The 16,676-nt window shown below is 47.2% G+C and overlaps 2 protein-coding genes across 3 annotated transcripts in view; one reads left to right on the top strand and one right to left on the bottom strand.

Annotated features, from left to right (window-relative positions):
• The window catches only part of SLC35A5 (solute carrier family 35 member A5), a 34,051-nt gene extending 27,589 nt beyond the window's left edge, over positions 1–6,462 (bottom strand). The window contains exons 1-2 of one of the 2 annotated variants that reach the window (XM_044283583.1): positions 6,364–6,462; positions 536–689 (exon numbers count right to left, since the gene is read on the bottom strand). In XM_044283583.1, the coding sequence (XP_044139518.1) occupies positions 536–665 (130 nt within the window). In that variant the 5' untranslated portion in view covers positions 666–689; positions 6,364–6,462. Of the gene's footprint in view, positions 1–535; positions 690–6,311 lie in introns of both variants that reach the window. The other variant, XM_044283582.1, reaches the window with a different exon arrangement.
• Positions 6,463–6,608: 146 nt separating this feature from the next.
• Positions 6,609–16,676, top strand: part of ATG3 (autophagy related 3) — a 35,599-nt gene continuing 25,531 nt past the window's right edge. The window contains exons 1-5 of the mRNA XM_044283584.1: positions 6,609–6,741; positions 6,821–6,918; positions 9,312–9,353; positions 9,895–9,944; positions 16,006–16,076. Of these exons, the coding sequence (XP_044139519.1) occupies positions 6,847–6,918; positions 9,312–9,353; positions 9,895–9,944; positions 16,006–16,076 (235 nt within the window). The 5' untranslated portion in view covers positions 6,609–6,741; positions 6,821–6,846. The remainder of the gene's footprint in view (positions 6,742–6,820; positions 6,919–9,311; positions 9,354–9,894; positions 9,945–16,005; positions 16,077–16,676) is intronic.

Genomic DNA, 16,676 nt, shown 5'->3' with positions numbered 1-16,676 from the left:
ACAACAGTTCCAGACAGTAGATGGCCTTCGTGCGGTCGTCTTCACCACTTGGAGAAATGTTCCCACTTACCTCATGGAAACGCTTGCATCAAGCATGCCGAAACAAATTTTGGAGTGATAAGCAATAACGGCCGAGCTACTCATTACTGAGTTCATGTTTGGAAGTTGGATTTCTGTATGTGAAATTTGTTTTCATTAAATTGAATGCTCAAAAAATGTTTGGTCTCACTCCCATTTCTTCTTGTTGCATGTTGAAGCTCTACTTGGAACCTTGTTAAGATCCAGCCATGCTAAATATGATTTTTTTGCTATTTTTTAAGTGGTCTTGAACTTTTGATTAGGACTGTATCTCTAGCTGTTACCAAGCCTGAGATAAGAGGGGTTAAAGCAGGCCTCCCCTATCCCCCTGCTGCCCAATCTCTGCTCAAGCTGAACTGTTAGTGCCTCTTCTCAAAACCTGAGCAGAGCTTGGGCAAAACAGTTAAGGTAAAACATAGGTGTTCACTGCAATGCACCAAGTCAAGAGTCAACTCACCCTCATTAGCGGAGAACTTCACCAAAAGGACACGGCTTGATCCAAGGCCAACGAAAGTAAACCCAAGCAGAAAGGTGTGCAAGTTGGATCTGGAGAACCATGATGGATTCATACAGGTCTTGTACCTCATTGTAGTCAGTCAGTCCTGCATTTCCTATTGAAATATAAATATTACACAAGACAATGAGCAGTGGATAAGGGTTAGCACGGACCCTCTGACTAGTCATACAGCCCAGTGTAGAGTGAGCTGTGATACATTGTGGGTCCTGACATTTTTCTATCACAGTCAGCAGAACCACTTTCAGCTGTTTATTTTGCAGCACCTCTTCTATGGGGTCAGATCAGATGGGCTAGCCTTCACTAACCATGTGCATCAATGGGTTTGGGGAACCCATAACCACCAGATTTCCTTTTTTTGGACTGGTAGATGCTAACCACTGAATACGGGGAACACTTCACAAGACCTCCCATTTTAGAGATGTTCTGGCCAGTCATCTAGCCAATTTGGCTCCTGTCAATTCTGCTGAGATCCTTACACTTGCCTGATTTTCCTTATTCTAACACAACTCAAGAACTGACTGGTCCCACCCTAGGACAGGAGCCACTGTAACGAGCTAGTCAATAGTATTCACTTTACCTGTTAGAGATTCCGTCCCCTTAAAGGGGTTATCCAATCCTAAAAAAAAAATAAAAAATAAAAAAAATCCATATGCTGAATATACTTACCCGGGTCCCCGCACCGCCACTGACGCTGCAGCTTCTCCCCGTACACCGCTGAAAACAGGCAGTGGGAGGGGGCAGTTAGGGGATCAGTTCAGCCAATGGCAGGCGGAGACGACCCTACCTAGTGTCACCCGCGGCGGTGCGGAGACCAGAAGCGGCCGCAGGGAGCGGGGACCCGGGTAAGTATATTCAGCGTGGGGTTCCCGGCATATGAGGGGGCTTTATTTAGAGTTGTATAACCCCTTTAAGTAGCGGGCCAATTTTTGTTTTTGTGTGTTCTGTTTTTTACTCCCTCTCTATGGAGGGAAAGTTGACCTGTTCACTTTATTCTACGGGTCAGAACAAATCACAGCGGTACCATTTTTACATAGTTTGTCGGAATAAAAAAAAAAATAAAATAAATAAATAAATATATATATATATATATATATACACACATACACACACACACACACACACACACATATACATTTTTTTCTTCATTTACATTGTGATATTCTGAACTGCTAAACTTTTATATTTACGTATAAAGAGCTGTGTGAGGGCTCATTTTTTTAAGGACAATCTGTAGTCTTTATTGATACAATTTGGGGCTTTTTAATCATTGTTTAATTTTATTTTCTTAGGAGACGAAACAACAACAAAACTCTTGTCTCCACTCTGGGGCGCTGCGATTGGACCAGAAGTCAAGCTTAGATGGGAGGGGGTCGCCACCGAGATTGCCACCTGCCTGCTGATGAAGAGGGCACTTGGAGATTAGTTAGATGTTTAATGTGCTTTTTAAGGTATGATGCATTACTGATGCCACCACACATAGATATCTCCAGAAAGGTCTCCCAGGCCCCTATGTGACAGTGATTGCGCCGAGTCCGGGCCAATGGGGATGTCAGCTGTATTTAACGCCGATCCAACTGTTTAACCCCCTAGAGGTTACAGTTAATAGTTACAAAAGTCAACTGTTCTGCAGAACGAAGTTGCAAATTAATGGCACACCTTCAATGGACGCAGACCACACAGCTGCTATGGGGCCCAGCGCTTAACTCCTTTCTCTTCCCAAAGTAACAGTACTGCACTTTCATATATACACCACTAGGGGGAGCTCAGTGCAAACAGATTATTACACCTTCTAACTACATAAAGTGCTATGCACTGCGCTCCCCCTAGTGGTGGCTGCAAGGATAACATAGAAGGGAAGCAGGAGATTTATCATGTGTATTATGAGTTCCAACATGCTTAGACAGAGTTTGCCTAGATACTAATGGACTGGTTATTACAAGAGTAATAAGTTACCGTACTTATAGCCTGAAGTCTTCTGATGAAACACACAGGGGAACATACTGGGTTACCGTATGGCACCCTCTAGACTCTAGAGCTGAGAGAGAAGGGTGCCCCTGGGTATGTATGAGTAGGGCGAGGTCTTCTTTGTAAGGGCTCATGCACACAAACGTATTTTCTTTCTGCTTCCGTTGCGGGGTTTTTTGCGGACCGTATGCGGGACCATTCACTTCAATGGGGCTGTAGAAAATACAGAAGTTACTCCGTGTGCATCCTGTTTCCGTTTGTCCGCGTGGCCGTTCCACAAAAAAGTAGCGCATGTCCTATTATTGTCTGCAAATCACGGTCCAAGGCCCAATTCAAGTCAATAGGTCCGCAAAAAATACGGAACGCACACGGAACACATCCGTAAGTCATCCGTATTTTGCGGATCCATACTGTAGAAATGCTATGCCCAGCCCATATTGCTCATGTGTTTGGTGATTAATAAGTTACTGTTTCTGTATACGATCCGCAAAAAACTGATCAAATACGGAAACCACACGGATATGTTTTGTGCAATAACGGAACGGAAGAGGACTTAAATCAGAGGGGAAAAAAAAAAAAAACTCAGATACTGAACGGATCCGTGAAAAACAGACCGCAAAACAACAACGGTCGTGTGCATGAGCCCTAAGGCTCTCCCCTATTCTCCCAAGATGTCTGGACCATTGTACATAACAAGCACTTCTACCTTTTGTGTCACCCCTATCCCCTCATAGATTGTAAGCTCTTGCGAGCAGGGCCCTCATTCTCTTGTAATAATCAACTTGTCTGTTACTATGTTATTTATGACTGTTTGTACATGAACCCCTGAATTGTAAGGCGCTGCGGAATATGTTGGTGCTATATAAATAAAGATTATTATTATTATGCACACAGCCGTTGGGCGGCCGTGGCCATATTGCGGCCCGCAAACTGCGGGTCGGCAATCCACAGCCGCCGGCCGTGTGCACCACGCATCTTGGATGCTGACCCACTCACTTGAATGGGTCCGCAATTCTAGAGATGCGGAACGGAGTCACGGAACGGAACAGCGGAAGCACTTCGGAGTGCTTCCATGGTGTTTCTTTCCGTTGTTCCGCACCGCAAATAAATAGGTCATATTTTTTTGCGGTGCAGACTGACCATGGACCCATTCAAGTTGAATGGGTCCAGCCCGCTGCACGGATGTTGCCCGGGCATTGGGGACCGCAACTGCAGTCCCCAATGCACAGAAATGGCCGCACAACGGCCATGTGCATGAGGCCTAAAGTGAACTACAGAGAGTCCACGACCAACCACATGAACACAGACGGCTACCACTGGAGGTGGTATGAACCTACCTTATCGTTCTGTATTTCGGATGCCACCATGTCTTCTACCCAATGGGGTGTATTTAAAAAAAAAAAAAAAAAAAAAAAAGGCCTATCCTGTCATGTCTATTTTAATAACTATTTGTATCCCCCATGTAATAATTCTGGAGTGCTATCCCTCTATTATTCCCACTAGACATTTAAAGGGGTTCTGCAGCGCCGCTGCCTTCTCAAACAGCTGATCGGCGGGGGTCCCGGGTGTCGGACCCCCGCCGATCAGATGCTGATGATCTATCCAGAGGATAGCTCATCAGTTTAAAAAAAAACTGCAGAACCCCTTTAAGAAAGCATTGCCAGCCATCTGCAATAAAGTCCAGCTACATATAAGGAGATGAGTGAAGTCGGAGTGTGTCACTTCTTTATGCTGCTCTCCGTGAGGATAATATAAAGTGGATGACCCTCTATAACCCCTTCCCGACATCCGCCATGTTGGGTCCTTAAAGATGGAGCCTGCCCTGGTATCAAGTGGGCGCCATAGCTGCCAAGTGCCCACTGTTCCACACAGCAGACACCAGGGGCTAATGTCTGCGATCAACACTTAACCCCTCAGATGCTGTGGTCAAAAGAGACCACAGCATCTGAGCACAAGAGCTATGTGCTCCCGGGGCCGGCATGGCTCCCTCTGTGCGGTGATCGGGTGAAGCCATTGGTTGTTTCTAATAGCCTTCTCTGTGAAGAAACCCAGAGTATTGATGCTGTGGTTCCTATGGAGGCCTGTAGGTGGCAGGGCTCCATAGGAAAAGACTATGAGAAATGCAATCTAAAAAAAAATAATAATAATTATATATATATATATATATATACATACACACACACACACATACACATATATATATATATATATATATATATATATATATATATATATACACATACACACACACACAAATTCAAATAAACCCCTCTTTCCCCATAACAAAAATAAAGATCACTGGCATTGCCATGTCCCAAAACTAAAATATGAAATGTATTTATCCTGTACAGTGAATGCCGATTTGCATTTTTTTCATTGCATCACCTTCCCCCAAAATAGTATCACTGCAAACTACAGATCACCCTACAAAAAAAAATTAAAAAAAGTTTTTTTAAACACAGCTCTGTAGGTGTAAATATAAAAAGGTTTTTGGGATGATAGTGATGAAAAGAAAAATTCTGAAGTTTTTATAATATTTTTAAGCATTAAAAACATCCATTAAAACTACACAAATGTGGTATCGCTGTAATCATACTGACCTGGAGAATCAAGGTAACAAGTCAGTTTTACCGCATAGGGAACGCTGTAAAAACAAAACCCATAAAACTGTGTGGTTTTTTTCCCCCCCAATTCCACCCCAGCTTTCCACTAAATTGTATTCAATATTAAGTGCTGCCGTTACAACTTGCCCCACAAAATAGAAGCCTCCTTACATTTACGGACATACGGAAAACTAAAACGTTATGGTTCCAGGAAGGCGGGAGTAAAAAACTAAAACGAAAAAAATTGAAATTTGCCGTGTCAGAAGAGATTTAAAAGTCTTTTTGGGGGGTGTTAGGACTAGATCAATAATGGCCAGCAATTTTTGATCGATGGGCGTCTGACAGAGTGCCACAGGCGCTGCTCATACACCACCACGCCGTGCCCCATTGAAGTGAACGAACATGTGCGACATGGCGGTATACTAATAGGGCGGAGCTAAAAAGCACGATCTGAGGAGAATAAATAGCAGGTAACATCCCCTGCACTTCCGGTGTAGGCTGTCCAGGCATAATGGGAGTTCTAGTTTTACAACAGCTGGAGGGCCGCAGGTTGGGCATCCCTGCTTTAAATAAAGCTGCAGATGTGTCATATTCTTCTCCTGGTGTGGCAGCACCAGCCTGTGTGCCCACTTGTGCGGTGTGCCCCCCTACCCGCTGTCCAGACCCAATAAAAGCTCAGGCAGCACACACAGTAGATCAGGGGGTCAGCAACCTTCAGCACTACAACCATCAGCATGCACACTTGCTCGACTGTTCTTAGGGCAACATTTTGGGCACGCGCCCTTTCTCTAGCCATGGGCTACGTGTCGCCCAAGTATCATGACACCAACTGCATGGCTTGCCAAGGGGTGTGTGCCCAAAATGTCTGATTACGTACTGCCTGTGCGGTCTTTACATCTACGCAGACATGGTGTCACCCTTGGACCCATAAGGAATTGGTCTGTCAAGAGCTTTATTGTAACCACGTTGTATCCCAAGCTTACACAAACATATGTTCCACGTTATTCCTCCAGCATTACACCTGCCCCACAGTGGATGCCCTGCACATGGGCACACTTTCCAGACTTGTAATAGACTGCCCTGCCAATGCCCATGACATGTACAGGGGCTGATAACGGACCAGGGCAAACATGCAGCCTCCAGCTTACCTGAGACACGTCACCGGCGCACTGCCCCACATCCCCAGCCTCACACACCTACCCGGTAGTGGGCTTCCGGGTTCTGACGTCATGCGTTCCAAGCCTCTACCCAATAGAGGGTTGGCCATAGAATTTGTATATTTAAAGGAGCAGTCTACGACAAAGCCAGCTTTGCGTCATGGGAGCTAGATTACCAAGCAGACCTGGGGGAAACAGTGTGCACTCTCCAGGCTGACGAGGCACAAGGCTGACTCCTGTGTATAGGACTATAGCACCAAATCAATAGGCAATCCAAATGTCGCTAGTGCCTTTAAACGCCCCTCCCACGCCCCAAGGAGCACGCGCAGACGCTACTTCCTGGCGTGGCGCCCCCCCATGTGACCGGCAGCGGGGTAGAGGAGCAGGGCGGAGAAGTTCCCTTGAGAGCCCCTGCTAGCAGGTGAGGGCTGTTGCCATAGCGATGAGCGCCCTGCTCCGGTGATCGCTGCTGACGCGGCTTGTGTTCTTCTCTCCTGCAGCGCCCCTGTGCGGGGAAAGAGGAGCCATGCAGAGCGTTATCAACACGGTGAAGGGCAAGGCGCTGGAGGTGGCCGAGTACCTGACCCCTGTGCTGAAGGTATGCCCCAAGATAGAGCAGGCTGTGCCCAGGACTGTCTTGGCAGCTGGTTGCACTTTGTGACAACTGTTGTGAGAGGAAGATGGCATCCCCATAGACTTGCACAGCGTAACCTGGTGCCAGTCCCTGTTTTTGATCTGATTACTCATCTGTAACCTCTGCCACGCCAGCTGTTCTGAAACTACAACTCCCAGAATCCTTCTTTTAATCCTATGGGAGCTACAAGAGGGCATGCTGGGAGTTAGTTTCACAGTCCCTAAGGTTGCTGGTCCCTGCCTCAGCATCATCGTAGTCCGCGCTCCCCCAATTTCCGAGGATTAGACTTTTGCCGTTTGCACTCCTTAGTTTCGGACAAGACGTCTGCTCTCCTTTTCTTTCATCCTTTTGCTTTCTGTTTTGCCATTGGGCGGGTATTTTCGGCCATGTTGTACTGTAGTACCAGGAGTCAAGTCCTAGAAAGTTGTCACTGACAGCTGGAAATTGTTGGGTTCTGTATCGTAGTGTACGTCCTGTGTGAACATGCCCTTAGGCTCGGATTATATGAATGTCATGTGACTTCTCATCCAGTGATCGTCGGAGGTGTCACCGTGCCAGGGGACAGTGACAGAAAATCCAACATTTTTGGTCGCTGGGGCTACACAGCGACGTAATAACGTACCGCATGTAACTTGCTGCTGCACGATGTAAAAATGCAGCAAAATCAAAGAAAACTAGCACAGAACTGACATTAGGGAGTGCGGCTACTTTCACACTTGCGGTTTTCTTTTCCGGCATAGAGTTCCGTCACAGGGGCTCTATACCGGAAAAGAACTGATCAGGCATATCCCCATGCATTCTGAATGGAGAGTTCAGGATGTCTTCAGTTCAGTCTTTTTGACTGATCGGGCAAAAGATAAAACCGCAGCATGCTACGGTTTTATCTCCGGCGAAAAAAACTCAAGACTTGCCTGAATGCCGGATCCGTCCTTCTGGTTCTGACCATGCACAGACCTTTTAAAAATGTGGAAGAAAAAAAAAAAAATGGATCTGTTATGCCGGATGACACTGGAAAAACACATCTGGTATTGCAATGTAGTTTTCAGACTGATCGGGCAGGGAGGTCAGGCAACGGAACTGTCTGCCGAAATCAAACAACGCAAGTGTGAAAGTACCCTAAGGGTCCTTTCACATTAGCGTTTTTCTTTTTCGGCTGAGTTCCGTCCTAGGGGCTCAAATCCGGAAAATAACTGATCGGTTTTATCACCATGCATTCTGAATGGAGAGCAATCCGTTCAGGATGCATCCAGTTCAGTCTTTTTTACTGATCAGGCTTTTCAGAAAACCGTAGCATGGATCCAGCATTTTTTCCATTGACTTGCATTAATGCCTGGTACGGCGCCATGTGTTCCGGCAAACCGGCTCTGGCTTTTGCATGTTAAACCCGAAAAATGTGCAAAAAAAATCAGTTTTTTCCAATGCACTTTTTTCACTGTGATCAGAATACTGATCAGGATTCAAATGTAATACGTTTTCACCAGTTTTTCCGGATCCGGCGGGCAGTTCCGACGACGGAATTGCCCGCCGGATTCAAACAACGCTAGTGTGAAAGTAGCCTTAAAGTTGCATGAGACACAGTCCATCAGGTCTGGGTTTCTTGTAAGTATTGTTTCAGTGTCGCACTGCAAAGTCATGACTCGCGTCGCCGCGAAACCCCAGCCTTATGTGCCACGGCCATGGTGGCCATCTCATGAACTTCAGTCTTACGTCTACAGCTGACTGCGGAGGACTGCTAACAGGACTCTTTCTTCTTGCATTGTACAGAAGGTTCACATCTGCGGTAAATGAATCTGGCAGAAAATAACCGGAGTTCACCGGATCTGTCCTAGACGTTTACCGCTGGAGCACGTTGACTATAACGGAATCAGGCCACTTTCCGGCATGAGTGACGCGTTTCAGCTAGACAGAAGCGTTGCATGCAACGGTTTGTGTTCAGTCAAAGCCCAGCAGTCGGGCCGGAAACCGTCTGGATCCCATTATAGTCTATGGGGTCTGGCGGTGAACGGCAGTATCCGCCGAGGCCGGATCCGGTGCACTACGGCTCTACCGGATGAGGTTACCAGAGGTGTGAACTTGGCCTGGCATGTTTTGCTGTAGAAACATCTCATGACCGGTCTAGGAAATCTCTACCATCTGTCTATGTAGAAGCACCTAGTAAAACCGCACTGCGGTACCACATGAAAACCTCGGGTATACACTTTTTTGACGTTGTTTTTGCTGTCATTGAGGTCGAGCAGTTGGAAATAACCACAGCCTGACCCACATACCTGCTGATATTAGTATTGGTGCAATACCTGCTATCGGCACCGCTGATTCATGTGGCCTCATGGTCTCTTTTTTTGTTTCCTTTTATATAGGAGTCAAAATTTAAAGAGACTGGAGTCATTACTCCTGAAGAGGTAAGTGACTTCACTGGCCGAGGGGTTAATAATTTTTGTGCTTGTGTGAAATGTACATAGAAATATATTACATCCGCCATGATACCAGCTGCTTCAGGGGTCCTACTGGACTCCATGGACTGGGCAGTGTAGCCGGAGGACCTCCATGTACATCAGTTTGGGGCTGTTCACATCGTTTTTGCTGAATGTCAAGCGTTTAGACCTACAGTAAAAAAAAAATTATGCAATTTTATGGTTATCCAAATTTAATTTAATTTTTAATGGGGCGCAGTTCAGCACCATTGGGGTTGCCTGCTCCTAGGCCGGACATGCCCTTTAAACCCCCAGCCGTCAGCCATACCTTTTCACTTTGTGATTCCTCCAAACCTTCCATAATGACGGGATGGGCCTGTATGACGGACATTTCCACAGCCTAGTGTTTTTCAGGCCTTGTTGTCTGCAGGACACCCCAATGTCGGGCACATTTGTCAATCCTCAGAGTTGGAATAAAAATGTAGTGTCTAGCAGAATAACATGTCTCCATATTTTTTTTTTCCACCAGTTTCTGGCTGCCGGCGATCACCTGGTTCATCACTGTCCTACTTGGCAATGGCAAGTAATTTTTTTAAATTATGGCAAAGCCTTAGGTCATTCAATTTCCAAAGGATTCCTTTAAATAGAATCTATCAGCAGATCGACCTCCTAGGCTTCGTTTACATCAGCGTTTAGCCGCTACGTTCTCCTGTTCCGTTATAGGAGCAGGAGAACGGAAAGGACGGATTCAGCACAGAACTGACGCTGAACGGAGCCTACGGACCCCATAGACTATAATGGGGTCCGATAGGTTTACGCTCAGAAGATTTTTTTGGAGAGGAGACAAAAGTAGTGCATGCAGGACTTTGGTCTCCGCTTCAAAAATCATCTTCTGAGCGGAAACCTAATGGACCCCATTATAGTCTATGGGGTCCTTAGGCTCCGTTCAGCATCGGTTATGTGCCCAATCCGTCCTTTCCGTTCTCCTGCTCTTATAACGGAACAGGAGAACGGAGCGGCTAAACGCTGATGTGAACTCAGCCTTAGCTGCACTTACCCAAAGGTTCCTTAAAGTGTTCCTCTCCTTTTTAATCCACGTCCATCATCCACTGAAATAAAGGACCAACAGTGCTTGGCTGAGCAGTGTATCCCCTGTCTGCCGCAGAGGATAAGGCTTATGTTGGGGTACTTTCACACTAGCGTTTTTGTTTTTTCCGGTATTGAGTTCCGTCCTAGGGGCTCAATACCGGAAAATAACAGATCAGTTTTATCCTAATGCATTCTGAATGGAGAGCAATCCGTTCAGTATGCATCAGGATGTCTTCAGTTAAGTCACTCTTATGGTATTTGGCTGGAGAAAATGCCACAGCATGCTGCAGTATTTTCTCAGTCCAAAATTCCGGAACACCTGCTGGAATGCCGGATCTGGCATTATTTTCCATTGAAATACATTAACGCCGTATCCGGCCCGAGTGTTCCGGCAAAACAGATCCGGCATTGCGGTTTGCGCGTGCTCAGACTGCAAAAAAATGTGGGGAAAAAAGGATCCGCTTTCCGGATGTTACCGGAGAGGCGGTTTCGGCATTTCGATGCATTTGTCATATGGATCAGGATCCTGATCCGTTTGACAAATGCCATCAGTTTGCATACGTTTTGACGGATCCAGCAGGCAATTCCGGCATCCTCTGACGCAAGTGTGAAGGTACCCTTAGAGGTACACATCGGGAGGATTTCCAGATTTGTACATCAGGTGGCAGGCTCCAGGATGTGCCACTGTATAGACAGAAGGGTGAACATTGTTCATATATACAGGGGCGTAGCTATCGGGGGTGCTGAGGTAGCAGTCGCTACTGGGCCCAGGAGCCTGAGAAGGCCCAAAGACCCTTGTGCCACATAAGACACCAGTATTATAGAAAGTGCATGCTGGTCAAGTTACACCTCTGACTGGAGGTCAAGAATTTGGCACGGGGGTGGGTTTTTAAATTCAATTTTTTCCTCAGGCTGAAGGCTATGTGCTTCCCTGGCCAGAAAGCACTGAGGGAAGGGGGTCCCAAGCTGAACTCTTGCCCCAGGGCCCATGAGCCTTTGGCCCCTGTTGTATACCATGCTTTATGTAGCTTTTTTTTACTGGATGTATTGAATAGCATAGTCTATTACACTGTTTATACAGTAAAAAAAGGCGTCCACCACTTACCACCGCGACATCAGATATTGACACTGATGGCAAACGTCAGGTTAGTGGAGTCCTATGGATACGTCTGCACCGTGATGTTACATTTCATCAATTGCTTGACTGTCCGTTTTTTTCTGTTTGAGAGGTGCACTTAAAGGGGATTTTCCAGTCTTTAGAGATGAATGATCCTGTGTATAGGTGATCAGTATCGGCTCATTTGGGTTTGACTCCCATTACCCGGGTTTTGGCAGCTGCTGGAACCAGAAGGCTCTGTTCACTGAGTCAAGGCCATCCCAGGGTCCTGCAGCTCGGCCCCCGCGTTCACTTGAATGCTGCAGTAGCCAGCTCCGTCCACTACTCGGACAGGGATGTGTGGTTCTGGCGCCAGAGCTACTGCAGAACTGCTGATGTTACCAGGAATCATTGATGTTGATGACCTATCCTCAATAAAGGTCATCAATATCAGATCCTACTTGAAGGGGTCACGGCTCTCGTTGCTTCCTCTTCAGTGTCCCTGCATGTCGTCTCCTTTGGAACAGCAGGCAGTGTAATTACAACTGCCCCATCCCGTTCACTTGAGCAGTTGTAATTACACTGCACCACCGCTACAGAGGAGACGCCGCCGCTCTAGCACAAGCGCCGATACCCCTTCAAACATCTCATTGGCGAGGGTGCTGGGAGTTGGACACCCGCTATTTTGTTATTGATGACCTATCCTGAGGACAGGTCATCAGTATTACACCACTACAACAACCCCTTTAAGGATATGTCATGAAAGTGCTAGAGAACCCATTTAGGCCTCATGCACACGACCGTTGTGTGCATCCGCGGCCGTTGTGCCGTTTTCCGTTTTTTTTTTTCACGGACCCATTGACTTTCAATGGGTCCGTGGAAAAATCGGAAAATGCACCGTTTGGCAGCCGCATCCGTGAGCCGTGTTTCCTGGCCGTGAAAAAAATATGACCTGTCCTATTTTTTTCACGGCCAACGGTTCACGGGCCCATTCAAGTCAATGGGTCCGTGAAAGAACACGGATGCACACAAGATTGGCATCCGTGATCTGTGGCCGTAGGTTACTTTCATACAGACGGATCCGAAGATCCGTCTGCATAAAAGCTTTTTCAGAGCTGAGTTTTCACTTCGTGAAAACTCAGATCCGACAGTATATTCTAACACAGAAGCGTTCCCATGGTGATGGGACGCTTCTAGTTAGAATACACTACAAACTGTGTACAAGACTGCCCCCTGCTGCCTGGCAGCACCCGATCTCTTACAGGGGGATATGATAGTGCGGCACCTGAAGGGGTTAATTGTACTATCATATCCCCCTGTAAAAGATCAGGGCTGCCAGGCAGCAGGGGGCAGACCCCCCCCCTCCCCTGTTAACTCGTTGGTGGCCAGTGTGCGCACCCCCCTCCCTCCCTGTATTGTTTTAATACATTGGGGCCAGTGTGCGCTCGCCCCCCCAACCCCCCCCCCTCCCTCCCTCTATTGTAATAATAGCATTGGGGCCAGTGTGCGCACACCCCCCCCCCCCCCCCCCCATCATCGGTGGCAGCGGAGTAGAAGATTTTCATACTTACCTGGCTGCTGGCTGCTGCGATGTCTGCGCCCGGCCGGGAGCTCCTCCTACTGGTAAGTGACAGCAATGCGCCGCACAGACCTGTCACTTACCAGTAGGAGGAGCTCCCGGCCGGACACAGAGATCGCAGCAGCCAGCAGCCAGGTAAAAGTATGAATCTTCTACTCCGCTGCCACCGATGATCGGGGGGGGGGGGGGGGGGCACACTGGCCCCAATGCTATTATTACAATAGAGGGAGGGAGGGGGGGGGGTTGGGGGGCGCGCACACTGGCCCCAATGCTATTATTACAATAGAGGGAGGGAGGGGGGGGGGGGGGGGTTGGGGGGGCGCGCACACTGGCCCCAATGCTATTATTACAATAGAGGGAGGGAGGGGGGGGGGTGCGCACACTGGCCACCAACGAGTTAACAACAGGGGAGGGGGGGCCCACTGGCCACCAATGAGTTAAAAACAGGGGGGGGGGGGTCTGCCCCCTGCTGCCTGGCAGCACCTGCCAGGCAGCAGGGGACAGTCATGTACACAGTTTTTTGGTATATTCTAACCTGAAGCGTCTCCATCACCATGGGAACGCCTCTGTGTTAGAATATACTGTCGGAAATGAGTTTCACGATGTAGCTCATATCCGACAGTATATTCTAACATAGAGGCGTTCCCATGGTGATGGGGACGCTACAAGTTAAAATATACCATCGGATTGGAGAAAACTCCAATCCGATGGTATAACAGAACTCCAGACTTTACATTGAAAGTCAATGGGGACGGATCCGTTTGAAATGGCACCATATTGTGTCAACATCAAACGGATCCGTCCACATTGACTTGCATTGTAATTCAGGACGGATCCGTTTGGCTCCGCACGGCCAGGCGGACACCAAAATGACTTTTTTTTCATGTCCGTGGATCCTCCAAAAATCAAGGAAGACCCACGGACGGAAAAACGGTCACGGATCACGGACCAACGGAACCCCGTTTTGCGGACCGTGAAAAAAAACGTCCGTGTGCATGAGGCCTTAAATGATTATGGTTGAAAATCCAGTGCGTTAGGATCTGATGTTTTCAATTACAATTTGACCTGAAAATGCCGGCACACCGCTTCCTTAAAAATGAATGCGAACCATGCCTTGTCAGCGATCTTGCGCTGTTAATGTGCTGACAAACAATAATGTATTACAAGCTTAATGTGTGTTGAAGGGTTGTTGGTGGGAAGTCTTGTCAGTTTCTTATGGGTCTTTCCCTTATTTCATATAACGTGGTAGTGGCCAAAGTGTGCCTGTGCCTTTAAAGGCTATGGACACCTTTTTTGGGCCATTCTTATTATTATTGCATTGGTCTTTATTTAAAAAAATGTTCTGCCCTTTTCTCTGTACAGCCTTAAGATTCTCTAATACCAGGCTTGTGTTTATACTGTTTCCTGTCAGGCAGCTCAGCTGACGGCTCCTCATCTCTGATCGCCTGACCTCATAAACACACATTATATTTTCTTACTGATAAGAATATAACTTAAATAAGTGTTTATGAGCTGTTAGTAATTCAAAGATAAGGGCTATACAAAGCCGGCAGATAAAGTGTGAAAGTAAGGGCTCTTTCACACTTGCGTTGTCCGGATCCGGCCTGTACTCCACTTGCGTTTTTCCGGATCCGGCGTGTAATTCCGGCAAGTGTACTGAAAGCATTTGAAGACGGATCCGTCTTCAAAATGCTTTCAGTGTTACTATGGCAGCCAGGACGCTATTAAAGTCCTGGTTGCCATAGTAGGAGCGGGGAGCGGCATACTTGCAGTCCGTGCGGCTCCCATGACGTGCCATGCAATCACGTCATCCATGCGCCAGGGGCACCCTGATGTCACTCTGGAGTGCCCCGGGAGCCGCACGGACGGTAAGTATGCTGCTCCCCCGCTCCGCACTACACTTTACCATGGCTGCCAGGACTTTAGCGTCCCGGCAGCCATGGTAACCATTGAGAAAAAGCTAAACGTCGGATCCGGCAATGCGCCGAAACGACGTTTAGCTTAAGGCCGGATCCGGATCAATGCCTTTCAATGGGCATTAATTCCGGATCCGGCCTTGCGGCAAGTCTTCAGGATTTTTGGCCGGAGCAAAAAGCGCAGCATGCTGCGGTATTTTCTCCGGCCAAAAAACGTTCGGGTCCTGAACTGAAGACATCCTGATGCATCCTGAACGGATTTCTCTCCATTCAGAATGCATGGGGATAAAACAGATCAGGATTCTTCCGGCATAGAGCCCCGACGACGGAACTCTATGCCGGAAGAAAAGAACGCAAGTGTGAAAGAGCCCTTAGATGTGCACAGCTAGGCAAAGTTAACTCCTTATGACAAAATTATCTGTAGCCCAAAATGAGTAAAAAGCAATCATTCAAGGTGTTGTGCAGAGGTTTTATTGATAACCTATCCTTAGGATAGGTCACCCATATCTGGTCGGCAGAGGTCCGACATTCAACACCCCTGCCGATCAGCTGTTTGAAGTGAAAGTGGTGCTCCATGTGAGCGCTACGTCCTCTTCATTTCACTGTCCGCCATCTTGAAAGTGCAGTGTAATTACAAGTACCGTACTCGCTCCATGCACTTGTAATTACTATACAAGGAGGAGATGACTTGCTGTGTAGCATGGAGCATTGCCTCCTCTTCAAACATCTGACCGGCAGGGGTCCCAGGTGTCGGACCCTTGCCGATCAGATATTGATAACCTATCCTGAGGATAGGTAATCCATACAACCCCTTTAAGAAAAATTGCCCCGGAAGGTGTTCATAGCTTTTAACATATTGCTTGGAATCAAACAATTTAAGAATCTGATGAATTATCATATGATGTTCTGATTTAGGGGGGTAATTATTGCTTGTTACACGCATTTGTCTTTTTACTCTAGGGCAGCCGGTGAAGAAGTAAAAATTAAACCTTATCTGCCAAGCGAGAAGCAGTTTCTAATGACAAAGAACGGTAAGAGCGCGCCATTCATCCAACAAGGCGTTAGTTCTGTTCCTGTAAACCTTCCTCTGAGGTATAAGCCGCTGACAATGACAGTGACTTCTTCTTACCTTGATTATATTTTACTGAATGCTTAAAACCTACAGTAGAAGTCCAGGGGTGTGAAGCGGAACCGGTGCTCGGATTTTATATTAGGACATGGGCAAACATCCAAGTGTCAGTATAGGAGGGAAGCCCTGGAGGAAGATTGCCATGTAGTGGCGGTACAGTGTAATTACAGCTGTGTGTCCTAGTCATGTGAATGAGAGAGGAAGCTGCTCCACCACTAAAGTGTAGACGGCATGCAGGTAAACGAGGAGGACGCCGCAGTGCTGCAGCCCCTTCAAACTGTTGATTATTGGGGGTGCTGTGAGTTGGACCTCAACAAACTTGAAATTGATGATATATCCTGAGGATAGGTCATCAGTTTCATGAAAATGAAATACCCCTTTAATGCTGTCAGTGACCACCTTCAACTTAAGAGTTTTCCAAGATTTCAAATTTTTTTTTTTTTTTTACTGATGACCTATTCCCTGGATACAGGGCCGTCTTTACCAAGGGGCAAAAAGGGGC

This window comes from Bufo gargarizans, chromosome 3 (assembly GCF_014858855.1).
Source record: "Bufo gargarizans isolate SCDJY-AF-19 chromosome 3, ASM1485885v1, whole genome shotgun sequence".
NCBI classification, from domain to species: Eukaryota; Metazoa; Chordata; class Amphibia; order Anura; family Bufonidae; genus Bufo; species Bufo gargarizans.
This window is presented reverse-complemented; position numbering and strand designations above follow the sequence as displayed.